This window comes from Eptesicus fuscus, chromosome 9 (genome assembly GCF_027574615.1).
Source record: "Eptesicus fuscus isolate TK198812 chromosome 9, DD_ASM_mEF_20220401, whole genome shotgun sequence".
Taxonomy (NCBI): Eukaryota; Metazoa; Chordata; class Mammalia; order Chiroptera; family Vespertilionidae; genus Eptesicus; species Eptesicus fuscus.
The window spans coordinates 24171900-24192377 of record NC_072481.1 but is presented as its reverse complement, the minus strand read 5'-3'; the positions used below and the strand labels follow the sequence as shown (position 1 = coordinate 24192377).

Here is a 20478-nt window from a genome sequence, read left to right as displayed (position 1 = left end):
CCACTGTTCTAGCTCCAGGACCGGTGAAAGGCACAGGGGTGACTCAACACCAGGAAAAGAAAGTTGAGGGGTCACTCACAGAAGGACAGAGAGCTCATCTTCAAGAGACACGATATAACTGCAGCGTGAGGTCTGTAGAGTAGACCTAAAGGCACCTAAAGGCTTTCTGTCAGAGCTGGCCAGTACTGGGCAGGGGTGGGGGCAACTGGTTCCCAGTGACCCACAAGCTTGGTTTGAGGGTCCACCGTATTCCAGCTGCTTGAGTAGCCAGCTCTAATCCCAGGGAATTCTGCAACACAGGAAAGGGAGCAGATTTCTTCTATAGGGGTGCCGGGTGGACAATTTATAATGTCCAAACATTCTGAGTTCTCATAGTCTCCTTGACAGGATGGTAGGAGGCATAAGTTGGGGTGGGGGGGGGTGCCCTCCTGGCCCCTCAGAATTAATCCTTCTCTCTCCTCCCCCAACAGGTTGGGTTTTGGAGGTGTCCCTGCTGAAGTGACAAATTCTGCCAAGTGCCTTTGAGGAAAGCTCTCTGGACCACCTTACGGGCCGATAGAGAAGTGGACTCCTCAGCTGAAATCATGGTGGAATTGGGACACGGCCCAGGCCTGGGCCTCCTGCTGCTGACCCAGCCCCGGAGGCGTTAGCGAGAGCCCTGCGCCATCCATCACCCCAAAGACCACCCCTCCTGCCAGGGGCTTGGAGCTGGCGAGTGACTATGCGGCTTGGGCTGTGTGTGGTGGCCCTCATTCTGAGCTGGATGCATCTCACTGCTGGCAGCCGGGGGATCAAGGGGAAGAGACAGAGGCGGAGTGAGTAATGACGGGGCTGGACCATGGAGGGCCTTGGAACTAGGGGCATGGTAGGGGGCTACTTGGGGGGCTAGAGGGCCTTCGGTGGCTTTATTCTGTGATGACTCTTGCCGATGTGTACTTGTGTGGAGTACTCGATAGGTTATCCTGTTTGTGGATTATCCAGTTTGTGGATTAATTTGTTGAGATTGTGCACTCTGTAGACTATGCCCTTTGTCTATTTCCCCCTTTGTAGACTCTGCTTTCTAGATTAACCCCTCTCTTGTGAGGATCCAGTGTGTGGATTATGCCCTCTGACATCATAGCACCAGCTCTGTGTGGTATCCATGGAGATGATCCCCCGTCCCCCTGCTCCAGGATGCTTGGTTCCCTCCTCACCTACACTTCAGGGCCCTTTCTTTCAGTGGTGGCTGAAGTGCAGCCTCAACCCCTTTGGGCCAGGAGTTCTGCCCACCTGGGGGTAGGCAGCAGCCTTCCCTGCCCAGATCATGGGGCAAGCACGGTGGAGCTGGGAGCTCATGAGACTGCCCACTCCTATGGTGTTGAACCCTGCCCAGGGGGAGTCTCGGAGTTGCACTGGGGGAGGGAAGGGGAGGCGAGTGGGCAGGAGTCAGGCCCTACCACCCTTCCAACCAGAGCAACTTCGCTTTTCCCTACTTCCTGTTAGATTCCACATACAGTATCATTGGAAGAAACGGTTCTCAAAATAAAACCATCATTGTACAGAGGGGGAAACTGAGGCTAGGAGATGGGAAGAGATGACAGTCCTAAGGACACACCTACTTCCTGTGAGCCCAGTCTTCTTGGAAACAGAGCTTGACAGAGTTCAAGGTGAACTTGTCCATGCTGCCCTCGCCGTCCCTCACAGAGTCCCTCCGAGCCCCATTCTAGGCGCATCCAAGAGCAGGTCCTCTAGCCTCTGCCTAATGTTTCCAGTGATGGGGGCTCTGTACCAGCCCGTTGGTGTGGCCACTGCATGTGAGAGATGTGTCAGGAGTGAGGAGGAGGCCTGTGTTACAGACCTGAGCACGACCCCAAGGTCTGTCTTTCAACATCCCCATCAGAGAGGTCACGCACATGGGCAGGCAGCTCCCCGGAAGCCTGGCCCAGCCACTTCTGGCTTCCCTTTTGAGGCCCGGAGACCCAGGCTGCCAGCAAAGGTCGAAAGGCAGAGGAGTTTGGTCGGATGTCGATGGGAGCAGCCAAGGGCAGAACCCAGCCCAGGACAGAAGCTCAGAGAACTGGTGGAGCTGAAAATCCCTAGCTTAACAAACAATTAGAGACGGTTAGGTTTAATTAGCATTGAAACCTTGATTTTTCCTCCCTTCTCATCTGTTGCAGCCAGCATTTTGGACTCCACGGGCCAGATGCAGTTTAGCGGTTTATAATATCTCCTCCATTTCCAAGATGAGAGAAAGAGTATGAGTGGAGCCATTCGCGCTCATGTGATGCGCACTAGTGATCACACTGCCCCTCACATGTGCAGAGCCACACACCCACCTAAACCAGAGGTCAGACTTGTTGTTCTAAACATTGTACTTAAAAAAAAAAATAGCACTGGCCTGGCCATCAGAAAGGGCCCGGCCCCAGCCATGACCAATCGAATACAGCAATTATGACGCTTTTGATATAGCCACATCCCACAGCCTCGGCAGCAGTAACCCAGTTTTTATTACCAAGTGGTGTGTGACAGACATCCTTGATGGGGAGATATGAGAATGGGGTAAGGTGAGGGGAAAAACTTGGGGTGCAGGGGAGACATGAGCTTGGAGAGAGATAAGGGTGCATGTTGCTGGGCAGTACTGCTTAAAGAATGACCATTAAGCTACAAGTGTCGTCGTTTAGGAATATAGTGAGGCTTGCATGAGATGGTGTTACATGTAGTGAATCCTTTGTGAAATAGCAAGCTCTCTGTTGACTTCAGGAGGCGTGTGATTGTTACATAAACAATGTGTGGACCGTTTGCCCTAGGGTATCCAGGGAAGTGGCGGGGAAAAGAGAGAGGATTCAGACCATTGTGTTGGCTTCTCTGGCCTCCTGACCACGTGGAAGGGCACTGGGCAGCCTTCGGGGCAGAGGCAGGCTTGCTATGAATATGAGCCTCAAGTCTGTTGGCTCTGTCCAGCATCCCGTGACTGAGTGCCGATAGGGCCCCAGAAGCCAACCGATATAATTCTGATCCGAAGTCACACACAAGTTTTGAGCCCAGAAATGGCTGATTTCGGGTACGAGTGATGGCCTCCCTGCATTGAGGGGCAGAAGTTGAGCAAAGAATTGTTTTTAAGCTTTTTAATTTAATTTAATTTAATTTTAAAAAAATATATTATATTGATTTTTTACAGAGAGGAAGGGAGAGAGATAGTTAGAAACATTGATCAGCTGCCTCCTGCGCACCCCCTACTGGGGATGTGCCCGAAACCAAGGTACATGCCCTTGACCGGAATCGAACCTGGGACCCTTCAGTCCGCAGGCCGACGCTCTAGTCACTGAGCCAAACCGGTTAGGGCTTTAATTTTATTTTTTTAAATATATTTTTATTGATTTCAGAGAGGAAGGGAGAGGGAGAGATAGAAACATCATGATGAGAGAGAATCATTGATCGGCTGCCTCCTGCATGCCCCACACTGGGGATCGAGCCCACAATCTGGGCATGTACCCTGACCAGGAATCAAACTGTGACCTCCTGGTTCATAGGTCAATGTTCAACTTCTGAGCCAAATTGCCTGGCCGAGCAAAGAATTCTTTAGCTATGAGTTATGAACCCTCAAAGGGCGTCCTTCTCCTCTTCTACTTACTGAGGACATGTTCCCACATCAAGCCTCCTGTTTACTCACGCTCACTAGCACCCACCCTCTCCTGACCACCTTCCCACCTACATTTCCTGCCCCTCATGGAGCCCTCATTCCTTCACCGTCCCTCACATTGAGTGCCCCTCCCTCACTGAGACCCTTCTCCCATCAGATTCCTTGGCCCCTTCGTTCAGTTCTGTCCCCATGAAGCCCCCATTCCTTCCCTGACGCCTCCAGAAGCTGCCCCCCCCACTTCTGTCCTTTCTCACAGCCCCATCCTCCATCTGGAGCTTTTGTCCCCTCTTGCACTGACCATCACTAGTCCTTCTTCCCTCACTGAAGCCCATTCATTCCATGCACCATTCCACCAACACTCAACCTATGGAGCGTGGCCTTAGTCATAGAAAAGAATCCTGAAGAAGGGGGGAAAGGGGACAATTTTAATCTTGCTACAACAGGATGAAGGTGGAGAGCAGGTATAGCCCAGAACCAGTACCTCCGAGTTGTGTTTTTAGAGACCAGTAGATGATCTCTAGGCAAGGGTGGGGAGTGGATGAGGGTGAAGGCATTCCAGGCAGAGGGGCCAGTGTGTGCACAGGTGTGGACTTGCGGGGAGGCAGAGACTGCTCAGGAAATGGGGTACAGCTAGGAGTCATAGATGGAAAAATGGGTTCTAAGAGGGGTTCTGGGGAGCTCTAGGGTTTTAACTGGGGCAGCTGTGCTCATATCTATTTTATACATGGAGGATCTTTCCTATTAAAAAGAAGGGTTGTGCTGCTAAAACGAACAGCCCAACACCTCTCAGGACAGAGCACAGATAGCTGCCTGGGCCTAGGGAGTGTTTTAGGGGGACGATGCTCCAGAAGTGGAAGAGGTCATACGGCAGGGCGGGGCGCTTCGTACTCGCCAGGCTGAGGAGTCTGCACCTGACCTGCCTTGAGCTATGGGTAATCACGGGAGCAGCAGGTCCAGCTGCCCGACAGAGGGCAGGTGGCTTGAGGTGGGAGGTAAACAGATTAGTTTAAAATGCATTTGGGCCCAGATGAGAAAAAAATGAAGGTCTAAACTAAGCTCCCAGCTGAGTTAAAGAATGCTGGATCTTCCCAGGGGGCCTACCGGGGATGACCTTGGGCACCAGGAGTAGATGGCCACCCCCTCACTGAGGCCCCATTCCCTGTCACCACCACCCCCACCCCTACCAATTTAAACCCCCCCTCAACTTACTGAATCTAGTTCCTCCAAGGCTAGATACCACCCCAATACCAAGGGCATCCCTCCTCTGGGTCATGGTGAGTTCCTCTCCACCCCTCATTGACCTTCAGCCAACCCACCCTGAGCCCCCATTCCTATCCAATCCCTCTCCCCACACTCTATCTATCAAACACTCAGTGAGCTCCATTCATATACCTGCCTCTCTGAGCCTCTGTCTCACTCACCACATCCTCAGCTCTACATTCTGGGGGGGTCCCTCATCCTTTCACTGGGCTCGCATTTAAAAATGAGACAGTCTCCGCCCTCTAAAGCTCTTTCTAACGGGCAAAGAAGACATTTCAGAAGATATTAATGACACGTGGTGATGTCTACCACGATGGCTTTAAGTATGGGGCCCGTGGGAACACAGAGAAATACTCCGTCCAGACTCTTCAGGGAGGCAAGATCAGGAGACACTGCCTGGGGGAGGTGACTTTGGTTCTGAGGCTAAAGCTTTTTAGGAGAAGTGGAGGAGCTGAGTCTTAATTCTGCAGGCATAGGGAGCTATTGAGGGATTTTAGGCAGGGGTGTAACACCCTCAGAGTTTTGGTTTTAGGAAGATGAGTAACTGGGAGAAGACAAGCCTTGGGGAGAAAGGTCAGTGGCCAGAAGCCATTCTTCAAGGAGGCAGGGCCACTGAGCCACCCTGGGGCAAGACCTGGTTATAGGAACATCAACTTGCAGGGTTTTGGACAAGGATGAAGGAGGTGGAGAAGCAGCAGAGGAAGTGAGGAGGGCACTTTCTCCTTGCCTTCCTGGCTCAGTGAGATGGGCTCACTGAGTGCTCAGGAGCAGGTGGAGGGCAGAGCTGTGTGAGGAGGGTTTATGAAGAAGGGAAGAAGGCGCCACCCCCTCTCTGAGCCCCACCCTCCACTGAGCCCACCCAACCTCCTTGGCCAAGCTATAGCCCTGCAAGACTATTCCTCTGCATGCCCCCTATCAGCCCCCATCATAGACAGGAGCTGGAGGGAGCTTATCAAACGGAATCTGACCGTGCCCTTCTGTGGTCCCTTTCCCTGCCAGCAGAATAAAGCCCTATTTTTAAAAAATATATTTTTATTGATTTCAGAGAGGAAGGGAGAGGGGTAAGAGAGATAGAAACATCAATGATGAGAGAGAATCATTGATCAGCTGCCTCCTGCACACCCTCTACTGGGGGTCAAGCCTGCAACCCAGGCATGTGCCCTTGACTGGAAATGAACGTGGGACCCTTCAGTCCGCAGGTCGATGCTCTATCCACTGAACCAAACCAGCTAGGGCTAAAGCCCTATTTTCAAATCCATGAACATCTAGGATGTTCAGTGCCTCAGAGCCTTTGCACAGGCCATGCCTCCGCCTGGCACACCCTCTTCACCTAGCCGGCTGGGTAAGGGAGTGCCTTCTATTGCTCCTCCATTCACCACAGTGCATAGCCAGCCCAGTTTCCCGCATTCCTGGGTGGGTTTTTGTTGTTACACCTCCACATTCTCAGCTCCTAGCAGCTCTGGGCATGTGGTAGGTGTGCAGTAAACAAACATCTATGGGATGAATTAACTTTGGCTTTTTCCTTTGAATCATTATGCAACACCCCATATCACCCACCATCTCCTTGGACACTCACACCTAACCCTCCCACCCCCATCCCCTGGCTCTCCATCCTCTCCTTGCCCATTCATTTGCCTTGCTAAGCTGAGAACACCCTTTGGTTCCTACCCCCTTGATTAGCATTCCTTTCCTCATTGAACTCACCCCTGCCCATCACTAAACCTGTCTTCTCTTTGCTGAGCCCCCAAACCTCATGGAGCTCAACTCCCTAGTCCCTTGTCCCTGACCCTGGCCTCAAGGCCACTCTTACCACCTGAGCTCTATATCTTGAACCTCCAATATTCTTGGGCCTTTAGCCTGCCTCTGAGTCTTCTATCATAGTCTCTCTCTCAGCTGGTCTCTCCCCTTGCTTTTTCCATGTTCTCTGACTCTCTCTGCCCCTCTCCTTGCTTTACCCCCACCACCGTCCCTTCCCCTCACTCTTCAGCCCACTGTGGTTTGGCTCTCATCCCTACCACTCCACCAAAACTGCTTTTCTCAAGGGCACCTCCTAATGCAAGGTCACCTCCTTAGATTTGCCTCAGAGCTCACGGCCATGGTCTCCTCCCAGCTCTGGTCCCTGTGATCTCTCCCCTTTCCAACTTGGCTTCTAGCCCCACTCTCTCCGGGTCTCCTCCCACCTCTCCAATGATTCCTACTTAGCTTCTCTCTGCCCCTCTTCCACTGCTGAACATGAGTGTTGTCCAGGCCTCAGCCTTGTGCTGTCTTTTCCAGCTGCACAGCTTCTACCCCGGGGTGCCTTCCACTCCCATGGCTTTAACCCCAGTGACGGCTCCCAGGATGGATCCCGAATCGCTCCCCACCCCCCAGGCAGCTTCTTAAAAGAGGATGGCCCTGCTTCCTCACTTTCCTTTTACTCCTCAACCACTGCCCCTGCTCTCCACCCCCACCAAGGAACCAATAACCTATATGTTGCTGTTCTTTATGGGACACTTCCGCAGCATGTGGTGTGTGATGCCTCCCTCTTCTTTTGAGTGTAATCTTCTCTTGGCTTCCATGATGCACTATGCTTTTGAGTGTCCCCTACCTGTCTGCTTGCTCCTTATCGGCCTCTAAGCTACCCCGATTTTTCTGCCCTTCTCTTAAATGTCTTATTCCTCTTCTCACTCTCTCTACCCACTCTCTTTGCCACCTCATGGACCTCCATGCCTTTAATGACTATTTACATGTTAAGGACTTCATGTCTCAATCTCCAGCCATAATGTTTCTTTTGACTTCCAGACCCACAGGTTCAACTGCCTAATAGACACCTTCCTCTGGGTGTCCCACAGGAACCACAACCTTAACACATTTAAAACTCAACTACTGCCGAAACCGGTTTGGCTCAGTGGATAGAGCGTCAGCCTGCGGACTCAAGGGTCCCAGGTTCAATTCCGGTCAAGGGCATGTACCTTGGTTGCGGGCACATCCCCAGTGGGGTGTGTGCAAGAGGCAGCTGATCGATGTTTCTCTCTCATTGATGTTTCTAACTCTCTATCCCTCTCTCTTCCTCTCTGTGAAAAATCAATAAAATATATTTAAAAAAAAACAAAACAAAACAAAACTCAACTACTCATCATTTCCCCACCCAAACCTGCTCTTCCTCCTGTGGTCCCTCTCAGGGTGAAGGGCCCACGGCTACCCTGTGACCCAAGCCCAACACCTCTAAGTCACCCTTGACTTGTGTTTTCCCCGACAGCACCTCGTCTTGCTGATTCCACCACCTGAATGTCTTACACGTGTCTACTCTCTTCCATCCTCTTGGTTCAGCTCCATGTCTTTGAACCTGGGAGTCCTTCTGCCTCCAATTATGCCCTCCTTACAATCCCATTCTCCATACTACAGAGTGATCTTTCTAATATGGAATCCAGACCATGTCTCCTATTTTAAAGCCCACAGTGATTTCTCACTGCCTTTAGAATAATGTCCGAACTCCTCTCTACACATTTAAGACCCTTCCTCATCTGGCCCCTGCTTCCCTCTCCAGCTTCCTGTCTGACCACTCACTCCAGGTTCCAGTCGTGCTGAACTAATTTCAGATCCCCATGTGTGCCCCACTCTTTCTTGCCATATTCTTCATGGATCTGAAGGGAAATACACTCAGAGATTTGTTGTTGGTTGCATGGGAGGTAGGCAGCAGGATTCTGAGAAGGCCTTCTGCAAATCTGTCCCTAACAAAAGTGATAAGAAAAGAATAAGTGAATATGGGAACATAGCTATTGAGGCTTTAAATGGGACACCTGAATGACTTCAATTATTGAAACCAAGGCAAAAACCTAGAGGGAACATTCATTTCAACAATGAATGAAGTAAAAACCTTGAGCAATAGAGGATTTAATATATTTGAAGTAGAAATGATATCTAACAACTCCAGTGATATAATTAATTTGTAATATAGCTGAACAAAGGCCCAAAGTGGAAAAATAATCCCTAGGGTTCTCTCATGAATCCAATACAACATTTGGAGTATTTTTGTTCTCATAATAACTAAACCAAGAACAATATTAATTTTTAAATCTATTGATTAATGAAATAACATCAACTCTGTACAAATAAACCTAAAAATCAGTCTAGTCACACTTTCAGTTTCCACGTCCCCTTGTAATGTCCTACCGCTGGCCTTCTGCACCCTCTGCCTAGAACACATACTCTCTCTGAAGCCTTGTTCAAGTAATTTAGCTTCTCTGTTTTCTCATCTGGAAAAATGAGGATTAAAAAGAAAATAGCAGCCCTAGCTGGTTTGGCTCAGTGGATAGAGCGTTGGCCTGTGGACTAAAGGGTCCCAGGTTCGATCCCGGTCAAGGGCATGTACCTTGGTTGCAGGCACATCCCAGTAGGGGTTGTGCAGGAGGCAGCTGATCGATGTTTCTAACTCTCTATCCCTCTTCCTTCCTCTCTGTAAAAAAAAATCAATAAAATAAATTTTTTAAAAAAGAAAAGAAAATAGCAGTACCTACTTCATGGGTTGTAAGGACTAAATGAGTCAGTACTTGTCAAGCCTGAGAGCAGCGCCTGCCAGAGAATCCGTTTCGACATTTACTAACAAGCTGCCATTATGCTGATTTTGTTGTTATTGTTATCGTTGTGTTTGTTATTCTCCTCTTCCCTTCTGCTCACCTTCCTAAGTCTTACTCCTTCTCCTGTTGTGAAATCAAGGATCATGCATGCTGTTGGTGCTCCTCCCAATAGCACTCCCAAGTGGGCATCCACGTCTTCCTTTTCCAGGGGTGGCAGAGGGAGGCTCACAAGATGCAGTGCTTCACCCTGGGTCACAGGCTGGGGATTGGCTCCAGGTCCGGCCCACTCTGCAGCCTGAGTTCCGCATCCTGCACTATCTCCTGCGTCTCTGTTCTGGTGCCCCAGCTCTCTGTCTACAGCCTGTATCTACAACTTCTCGATGCCTGGCTCCTCCTAAGTGACTCATACCTACTTTCCTTCCTTCTCAACTTGCTTCTCTTCCTATGAGCCTCTTTTAGTGACTGGCCCCACCGTTCACCCATACCTTGGGCCTGAATACTGGGCTGCATTCCAGACTCCTCCTCTTCATCTTACCCCTCCTCCTCCTGCTGTTGGTCCCCAGGGCCTACTGATTGTATTCCCTAAGCATTTCTGAACCAAATTTTGTTTTAAGACTCATCTTCCTCACCTGGATGACCTGGTCAGCTTCTTTCCAAATGGTCCTTCAGTCTCTGGTCTCTTCCCAGGCTGCCAAGGGAACCTTTCCATCATGTCAATCAGAGCAGCTCTTGCTCCTGTTTAAAACTGGCCAACGGCTCCCTGTTGTCTTATCAGCTCTGAGAAAGGTCCCAAGAAACACTCTGCAAAACAGGGTTCTGTGGCCAAATTGTTTGGAAAATGCAGCTCTCTCTGTCCTCATCTTGGAAGGGCAGTTGACTCAGGAGCATCACAGAGGGTGCAAGAAGCCCTACATTAAAGAATCTTGGTTAGCCCTAGCTGGTTTGGCTCAATGGATAGAGCACCGGCCTGCGGACTGAAGGGTCCCAGGTTTGATTCTGGTCAAGGACACATGCCTGGGTTGCGGGCTCACTCCCCAACTGGGGTTGTGCAGGAGGCAGCCGATCAATGATTCTCTCTCATCATTGATGTTTCTATCTCTCTATTCCTTTCCCTTCCTCTCTGAAATCAATAAAAAAGTATTTTTTAAAAATAATAATAAAGAGAAGTGATAGTTAAGAAAAAGAAAAAGAATCTTGTTTAGAGTGTTGGACCCAGTGGTTCTCAGTCTTACCTGATGCAGTGGGCCCCTGTGATCATTTAGGGCGGTGGTTTCCAACGTGGGGCACACCCCCCACAGGGGGGCAGTTTGACTTTTTAAGTGGGGGGGAATTTGAGAATGAGTTATTAACAGTGAATTTTTTGCATTTCTTATGGTTCTAGAGGCCTCATATACACTATATAAATATATATTGTGACATATTTATGCATTTCAGTTCTCTATTATATGTTTTGAAACTTTATTTGCTACTTTTTCGTATCACTTCATGTTATTATTATTATTATTTTTAACAATTCCTTCCTCAGTACTTCAACTGTCCTTTCGTTCTTTTCTTTTTCTCTTTTATGGGTGCCATGTTCTTTGGAAGCTTGTTTAGACGAAGTTAATGGCCTTTTAGGCTTCCTCCACGTGAATAGGAGTTCACTTTTTGAATAATAAGAATTATATGTCACAGGGGGGCATCAGGATTTTAGAGATGCTCAGGTGGGGCATGGCCAAAAGAGATTGGGAACCACTGATTTAGGGGAATCATGTTGCAAGGAATACTCATGGCCAAAAGAGATTGGGAACCACTGATTTAGGGGAATCATGTTGCAAGGAATACTCTGCCTGGCAGGATCAAGTGCAAGTTCCTTAGCATGATTTAAAAGTCCTTTTAAGATAGGACTCCTTATCTTTCACCACTCCCCTCCCCCATCCCTCCTGCACCCAATTATCTGCTATTCCCCTTGGGTTGTTTTATATCTCTGTATTCCTGCTCCTAGAAGGCCCTTGCCTCTACTCCCTAATGGACAAATGCACTCATTCTTCAAGAGTTGGCCCAAATGGCACTCCCTGTGCAACTCCTTCTCTCTCTCCTTTTGGATCCACTGTTGCTTGGTCTGGTGGCTGACAGCATTTGCCTGTTTGTGGGTCTGTCTGTGCCACTGGAGGATCAGGGCACAGTGACTAGGCGTCTTTGCCTCCACATCCCCAGCCCTCACACTGCATTTGGCACCTGGGAGGGGCTCAGTAAGTGTTGGTTGAACAAGTGGATGAGGAAACAAGATCAAAGGTATGCGGGGCTGGAGATCACACTACCTCAACGGGTGGTTCTAAGCCAGGGTTGCCCAACCTCAACACCACTGACAGTTTGAACCAGGTAATTTGTTGTGGGGGCTGCCTCATGCACTGCGGGCTGTTGACTGGCATCTGTGGCCTCCCTTAGATGCCTGTAGTACCCCCCTCTCCAGTGTAACAATAAAAAATGTCTCTAGCCCAGCCGGTGTGGCTCAGAGGTTGAGTGTCGACCCATGAACCAATAGGCCGCTGGTTTGATTCCCTGTTAGGGCACATGCCCGGGTTGTAGGCTTGCTCCCTAGTACAGGGCGTGCAGGAGGCAGCTGATCGATGTTTGGCTCTCATCCATGTTTCTATCTCTCTATCCCTCTCCCTTCCTCTCTCTCTAAAATCAATCAAAACATTTTTTTTTTTTTTGGTGGGGAAAAAGTCTCTAGGCATTGCCAAATGTCCCCTGGAGAGCAATATTGCCTCTGGTTGAAACTACTGTTCTAGACATAGGTTATTCTAGTTGTCTTCTTGTCTCTGGGCAGGTGATGTTTTCCTCAGATAGTTTAAACCATTATCCTTCTTGTCCTTAAAACTTTCTCCAGGATAAGAAGCCTCCTTCCTCTGGAGAGGGTAGGGGTAAGTTCCAGGAAGGGTGCAGCTCCAGTAGCTTCTCTGAGGATGGTGAAGCGAGCCCAGCGGGTGAGCTTGTGTTGTGCCTGGAGCTACGGAGGCATCTAGAATGGCTGGGAGCTCTTGCTCCAGGAGTCTGTGCCCGTTCCCTTGAGAGAGGACCCTGGGGAGGTTCAGAAAGCAGTCTTGCAGAGAGCTGCCAGCCTGGCCTGTGCTTTCTGAGAAACACAGTGTTTCTGTAGGAGAAAAGTCCAATCAACTCGCTTCCCATCCTCGTGGGAGATCGAGCTCTCCCCTACAGCCACCTTCTCACCCTTGTTCCACCTTTGCAGTCAGTGCCGAGGGGAGCCAGGCCTGCGCCAAAGGCTGCGAGCTCTGCTCTGAGGTCAACGGCTGCCTCAAGTGCTCACCCAAGCTGTTCATCCTGCTGGAGAGGAACGACATCCGCCAGGTGGGCGTCTGCTTGCCGTCCTGCCCGCCTGGATACTTCGATGCCCGCAACCCCGACATGAACAAGTGCATCAGTGAGTGTGGGCAGGGCTGGAGAAGGGCACAGGGACGCCGGTCACTGGGGGAGGGTGCTCTGAACTGTTGGTGGCCAGCAAGAGAAGGAGCGGGGATTCTGAGATGAGGGAAGAGGAGGCTTCTGATTCAAGTATCTGGTTACTGGTCAGACATCTCCCCCGATACCCCTTCCACATTTCCAACTCAGTGTGTCTGTATCAGAACTGCATCTCCTCCATCCAAACCTGCACCCACCTGTATTCCCACAGGCCACTCTGTGTCCCAAGCCATCACCCAAGCCATAGACCTGAGGGCCAACCTCTCATTTGGGCTATTCCCCATCCATCCAATAACTGAATCATGCGTGCTCCATATCTGTGTGTGTGTGTGTGTGTGTGTGTGTGTGTGTGTGTGTTATTGATTTGAGAGAGAGAGAGGATGGGAGAGGGAGAAATAGAAACATCAGCGCATCAACATCAATAGGCTGCCTCCTGCATGCCCCTTGCTGGGGATCGAGCCCGCAACTCAGGCATGTGCCTTGACCAGGAATTGAACCAGAGACCTCTTGGTACATGGGATGGTGCTCAATCACTGAGCTGGGCTCCATCTCCTTTCTGTCCTCACTGCCATTGTCTTACCCCGGCCCCCGTCATCTCTCCCCTGAACTATTGCAATAGCCTGTTGATCTGTCCTCCAACTCTCATCTGGTTTCCTTCCACCCGCCTCCGCACTGCAGCCAGAAAGATGCCTCTGAGACACACAGCCTATTCCATCACACTGCTGCTTAAAAACCGCCACTGGCTCTACTGACTGCAGAGAAATTCAAGCCCCGGTCAGCCTGCTTTCGCCTCCTTCTCCCCCTGGTCTCCTCACTCTCCAGCTTTCTCCCACACCAGCCACAGTTCCCGGCACCTGCTGTCACACCCATCCATCTCGGCTGTGACATGCTGGGGATACGCGGTGAACACACTCCAGTGAACAAAACCAATGCCCCTCCGGTGTGCTCAGTGCCTGGGAGCTTGGGATGCGTTTCTGGATCTCATATCAGTTGAGTCCGCGACACCCCCTGGAGGGAGACAGGATCTAGGTGATGGTACCTTTTTATAGCTGATAACAGCGAGGCTGGAAGGAACACGACTGACCCCAGATCAGCCGACTGGGGTTGTACTCTCAACCCTGCGACTAGTTCATTGTCTGACTTTGGGCGTGTCGTAACCACTCCAAGATCTCATATTTTAAATGGGAGTACTCGTTTTTTACCTCTGGGGTTGTTGTGGGAGGCATATGTAAAGCCCTTCGCGTCTGGCATTCAATAAATGGTAGCTGTTATTGTTCTTACTGTGTTCCACCTGCAGCCAAACCCAGGCATCAGAGCGCGAGAGAAGGAGGGAGGGAGGGAAGCTGAGATAAAGCCACAGAGGCCAAGAGGCACAGAGGAGGGTGCGGTGGGCGTGGGGAGCTTGTGAGGTTGGAGGTAGGACCCTGGGGCTGCCCTCTTGGGCTCTTCCCCATATTTGGGGTGGGGAGTTCCTGGCTGTGCCAGCTCCTGGGAAACTGGCAGCCCAGGCTCCAGGTGGCAGAGACTGGGAGGAAGTTAGCCCTGCCCACAATCTGGGAAGGGAGAGATTGTGAAAGACCCTGCCTGCTCCTTCAGCCCTGAACCCACCCTCCCCCCTCTTCCCCCAGAGGAGGGAGAGCTGGCAGGAGGGGATGGGGAGGGACCCAGGAGTCCAACCAAGGCGGTTCCTGGAACTCGCCTTGTGGAGGGAGAGGAATTTGCCCTGGGATGGCTTCCCTCCTCCAAACCCATTCTTTCTGCCCCAGGCAGGAGGAGATCCAGGGTTTGGGTCTGTGGATGCCCAGCAGTGGGGGAAGAGGAGACCACACAGCCACGGTCAGGGGGTCACTGTATCCCTCAGTCCAGCTCTGACGAGGTGGCCCTTGGGGTTCCATGAGATGCTGGGATCCTCCTCTCTTACCCCCACTCATCCCCCGGGGGTCCTGCCCGCCCCCCTCCCCTGAAACTGGCTCTCTCGGACCTTACCTTGGGTTCCAAGGCCTGGAATTGAGTTTGGGTTGGGATTAGCTGACCCTGGTGAGGCCCAGCCAGTCCAGAGAGTGACCACTTTGGCCCTTTTCCCCCCCTGCCCTGTCCTGTCCCAACACACCTCTCTGCAGTGATCACCGCTCTGGACCCCCGTCCTGCTCTCAGTGTGGGTGGGCGGCTCGGTGGGTGTTGGGATGGGGATGAGGGGAGGCTGAGCCAGAGGCCCCCACTCTCGTCCTCTCCTCAGAATGCAAGATTGAGCACTGCGAGGCCTGTTTCAGCCACAACTTCTGCACCAAGTGTAAGGAGAGCTTGTACCTGCACAAGGGCCGCTGCTACCCAGCCTGCCCCGAGGGCTCCGCAGCTGCCAACGGCACCATGGAGTGCAGCAGTCCTGGTACGGCGCGTGGGCACTGCGGGCGGAGGGTCCAGGACCCCCGGAGGAGGGCGGGCCAGGGAGAGTGTGGCTGGGGCACTGTCCAGAGAAAGCTCACCCCAGACCACCCTCTGGGGTTTCTCTCAGGACTCTCCTGCCCTCTGGGCCTGAGCCCCAGGTAGAGAGCCGGTGGGCAAAGCTCCCCTGGGGCATTCTGTGACCCTCCTCTTCTTCCTCTCTCTCCTCTCCCTTCCTGCCAGCACAATGTGAAATGAGCGAGTGGTCCCCGTGGGGGCCCTGCGCCAAGAGGAAGAAGCTCTGTGGTTTCCGGAGGGGCTCTGAGGAGCGGACGCGAAGGGTGCTCCACGCGCCAGGGCGGGACCACGCCGGCTGCTCCGACACCAAAGAGATCCGGAGGTGCACAGTGCGGAGGACGCCCTGTCCTGAGGGTGAGCGGCAGCCTCCGCCTCCGCCTCCCCGGAGTCGGGGCCCAGGCCCAACCACTGAGGTGGGAGCACCTCTGCTTCCTGCCTGTTGCCCAGGAGAGGGTCTCAGGCCAGGCCAGATGGGGCATCCCCAACTCAAGACCCCATGCCGTGCCATCCAGTGCCAGGCCTGGCAGAGACCCAGAACTCTGTGTGGTGGGAGCTGGACACTTCCGTGTGGAGATCCTTTCCGTGTCTCCATTTCTTCTGAGCCAGCAGCTGTGGGCGCTGGGAAGGGCCCTGCGAGGTCAGATAGGGCATGGAAGGGGGTGTAGTGATGAAAAACATTTTAACATGTTTTTATTGATTTCAGAGAGGACAGGAGAGGGAGTGAGAGACAGAAACATCAATGATGAGAGAGAGTCACTGACCGGCTGCTCCTGCACGCCCCACACTGTGGATTGAGTCCACAACCCAGGCATGTGGCCCTGACCGGGAATCAAACCTTGACCTCCTGGTTCATAGGTTGACCCTCAATCACTGAGCCACACCAGCCTGGGGATGGTGGTGGAGGGGGCTAGTGATTTGATCAGGGTCACTGAGCCTACAGTTGGCAATGATGTGGTGGCTGACCCCAGAGGAGGCGGGGCCATCCTGTGGGTCCTAAGAATGGCCCTGAACCTCTTGGCCCTTTGGGATCCCAGGTCTGAGGAAGACAGGAGGAGGAGGAGGGTGTGTGGTTTATCCAGGGGGGGAGGATGAAAAGGCTCTTGGGACCCCTCTCAGTGCCCATGTTGCAGGGTCCTCTGACGTGGCCGATGGTCAGAGGAGGCCTAAGGGCGCCTGACTGCCTAAAGGCAGCGATCCCAGCCTCCCCCCTGCCGCCCCTGCCCAGCTTCCTCACCACTCCCCTCCCGGGGCCCATGGCCATGCCCGGGGCCTCCCTGCTGTGGCAAGATATCCTGTGTTGAGTCTTCCTGCTGTTGGGTTGCAGGGCAGAAGAGGAGGAAGGGAGGCCAGGGCCGGAGGGACAAGGCCAACAGGAACCCGAGCAGGAAGGAGAGCAAGGAGGCAGGCACCGGCTCTCGGAGACGCAAGGGCCAGCAGCAGCAGCAGCAGCAGCAGCAGCAGCAGCAGCAGGGGACAGTGGGGCCGCTCACATCTGCAGGGCCCACCTAGGGACCCTCTTCAGCCTCCAGGCCTGTGCGGAAAGAGGGACGGAAGCTTTACTGAACTGGAGCCCTGGAGGGCAACATGTACACACACTCTGCACACATACATGGACATACACACACAGCGATCCCCATGTCCAAACATGGAATCAACAAACATGCAAACGTGTTTATGCGCGCGCGCACACACACACACACACACACACACACACACATACACACTCGAGGCTACCGGAAGACACTCCTATCCCTCGGACCTCATGATATGAACAGGGCAGGGAGGTGGACGGGTCATGTCCGCCAGGAGGAGGCCCGGCAGCACACACCTGGTTTGCGATGCTCCCTGCGGACACGGCGGAGAGGACATTTTCCGGCGTCCAGGCCCAACCTTTGCCGACGGGAGCCTTCTGGAGTAGCCGTGCGGCAGACAGGAGCCAAAGCGTGAGGACTGTTCTGCATTTCCAGCTGTGTGACTTGATCGTTGTTACCCATCCATGATCCACGTCAGGGCTGCCCTGACTCTGAAAACTGCTCAAAGGTTTATTTCCAATTAAAAACAAAAAACTAAATGACCACAGTGGCCCCAGGCACCACATTCTTTTTCAGGGTACAGGTTTTGGTGGGGCACGTATGGGAGCAGGAAGAGTCAGGGCTGAGTTTTAAGAGACCCCTGCTGGCCCCCTGGATACTCACGGTAAAAACTTGGGGATACTCACGGTGGAGCCAGCTTCTCTAGCCTTGTGACCCAGAGTGTGGTCTGCGGACCAGCATTGACGGCTTCACTGGGCGGCTTGTTAGAAATGAGACTCTCGGGCCCATCCCAGACCCGATGAGCCAGGGTGCATTTTAAGAGGCTCCAGGAGACTGGCGTCACAGTCAAATTTGAGAAGCTCTAATTACCTCTAAGGATGGCGGGATTCTGGTCAGCTATAGAAGAGGACTTTCCGTCTGGGAGAGGTGCCGTCTCCATTCCGAAGGGCCATAGTGGCGCTGCTAGGGAAGGGGTGCTCAGGCTCTCTGAGACGGCTGGGGACAGTGGACCCAAAGGAAGGGCAGCGGGTGGAAGACATCTTGTGGCATTTGGAAGTGTCCACTGGAAGGCTCTGGACTAAGTGTTTGCTTTCAGGAGGGGGACCAGACATGGCCCTTGCTCTTATGGAGCTTAGAGGTTGGCGGGGGTGACAGAGGTGAATCAAGTAATTATTCGAATAAATGTATAATTACAATGGGGCGGAGTTAAGAGGAGGCAACCACGGGCACGTACACATAGCTATGAAAGTGAATAAATATAAAAGACGATCTCAGGAAAGTTTTTCAAAGGAGGTGATATTTGAGCCAAGCTCAGGACAAGTAGAAAGTGTTAAGACGAAGAGAAGAAATGGCATTCTAGACCAGTGCCGTCCAATAGAAATATAATATGAACCAATTACATAATTTACATTTTTCTAGTAGCCACATTTAAAGAGTAAGAAGAAACAGGTGAGATTAATTTTGATTATATCTTTTAGTCAACGAAATATAGGCAAAATATTATCTTTTTAACATGTAACCAATACAAAAAACTATTAATGAGATATTTTACATTTTTTTTCAAACTGAGTCTTTGACACGGATTTTTTACACTGAATTTTCACCAGAAATAGTTTAGCTAGATTTAGATATCATAAAATTAATATTGAAAAGTGAATTCACATACGTTGTTTCAAGAACAGTTGTTTGCCAATATTTAATTTTTTTTCAATTTAATTCATTCAGTTTTTCATTTGCACAAGCCATGCTTCAAGTGCTCACTAGACACATGCAGCTAGTGGTTTCTGTATTGCACAGCATAGTTCTATATAGAGGGCACAGCACGTGCAAATGTCCTGTGGTAAAATGGAGCTTGGTGTTCAAGGAACTAAAAGAAGGCCGATATAGCTAGAAGGCCTAGAGGGCAAGTGAAGTGAGATCATCTCAGAAAGGTCATCTGGGGGCGGGGCAGAAAGGTCACCTGGAGTTGGGTCTTTATTCTCAGAGCCAAGGGAACTGCTGAAGGGTTTTTTAAATTGCAGGCCAACATGACGAGATTTGCATTTTGCCAGGATCATGCTGGCTGTAGTGTAGAAGACAGACTGGAGAGAAGCTGCTTAGGGTTTGGAATAGGTTGACTAAAAAGAGTGCCAGGTGATGAGAGAGCTCAGGTCTTCAAGTACGAAGATCAGATAACGGAGACTTGGTGGGGAAAAGAGCCAGAGAAGGAGCAGGCAATAGGGGAACCAGGGGAAGATCATGTCCCGGAAGCCAGCAAGCAGGAGGGGAGATCAAGAGGCCCAAAGGCTGCTAAGGTACCAAGTAAATGAGGACTGGAAATTGACGATTGGGCTGACAGATGTGTACCACGAGGGACCTTCACAAGGGGCCGGAATCAGTGCAAACAACTCCTTCAGGGAGTTTAGCTGAGAACAGGAGAGAAATAAGACAGGGACTAGAAAGAGACCTGAGATCACGAGAGAGTTTTGTTGTTGATTTTGTGAGGGTTTTTTTTGTGTGTGTGTGTGTGTGTGTTTTTAGGTGGGAAAGACTTAAACATGTTTAAAACCTTCTGGAAAGGATCTGGTTAAGAGAAAGAATAACTACACAGGAAAGACCAGGGGAATGGGTAGTGGAAGGCTCCAGGCGATGGAGGGATAGCTCTACAGGAGCCAGGAGAGTGTGGCATTGGTGTGAGAGGTTTGGAAGGTGGGCATCTCAGGTCTGCACACCTGAAACTCCGGGGGGTCGTCCCTCCCATACCCGTGAGCCCGTCCCTCCCACACCTGTGAGCCCCTTCACTGCTGGTCAGGAGCCTGGGTGGTCACGGTCTGCCCATGGCCACCTCTGGCCTCTCCCCAGCTCCTCGCCTTGCCTTCCTTCCCTGACCCTGGCTCTGTCTTTGCGAGTCTCTCTGGCCCTATCGGTCTTCCTTCTCTGGTCTGGTTCTCTCTGCTTTTGCCCTCTCTGTTTCTCTGACTATTCCCTTCTCTGTCTCGCTTTTCATAACCCCGTCTTTCTCTGTTCCCACCTCAGCCTCTGATTCTATGTGTATGTGCCATTGTTTGTCTCTGATTTTCTGTCTCTCTTCTGGGTATCAGTCATCAATCCCTGTGTGTCTTGGCTGTCTCTGGCTCTGATTTGCCTCAATCTGCCAGATCTTTAGGTCCTTGCTACTCAGAGTAACCTCATGCGGGAGCGGGGCTTGTTTGAAATGTAGAATCTCAGGGTCCTCCCACACTGAATGAATCTGAACATGCCTTGTAACAGATTATCACCCAGGTAATTTCTGTGCATGTTTTAATACACACACACACACACACACACACACACACACACACACACACTAGAGGCCCGTTGCACGAAGATTCGTGCAAGAATAGGCCTTCCTGCCGACACCGGTTTGGCTCAGTGGATAGAGCGTCGGCCTGCGGACTGAAGGGTCCCAGGTTCGATTCCGGTCGGGGGCATGTACCTTGGTTGCGGGCACATCCCCAGTGGGGGTTGTGCAAGAGGCGGCTGATTGATGTTTCTCTCTCATTGATGTTTCTGACTCTCTATCCTTCTCTCTTCCTCTCTGTAAAAAATCAATAAAATATTTAAAGAAAAA

General features: G+C 51.5%; 1 protein-coding gene across 1 annotated transcript; it reads left to right on the top strand.

Annotated features, from left to right (window-relative positions):
* The first annotated feature begins 608 nt into the window (after positions 1-608).
* Positions 609-16866, top strand: RSPO1 (R-spondin 1). Its single transcript, XM_008151144.3, has 5 exons — positions 609-815; positions 12668-12859; positions 15134-15283; positions 15523-15711; positions 16682-16866. The coding sequence occupies exons 1-5, from the start codon at positions 722-724 to the stop codon at positions 16864-16866; spliced, it is 810 nt and encodes a 269-aa protein (XP_008149366.2). The 5' UTR covers positions 609-721.
* The last annotated feature ends 3612 nt before the right edge of the window (positions 16867-20478 follow it).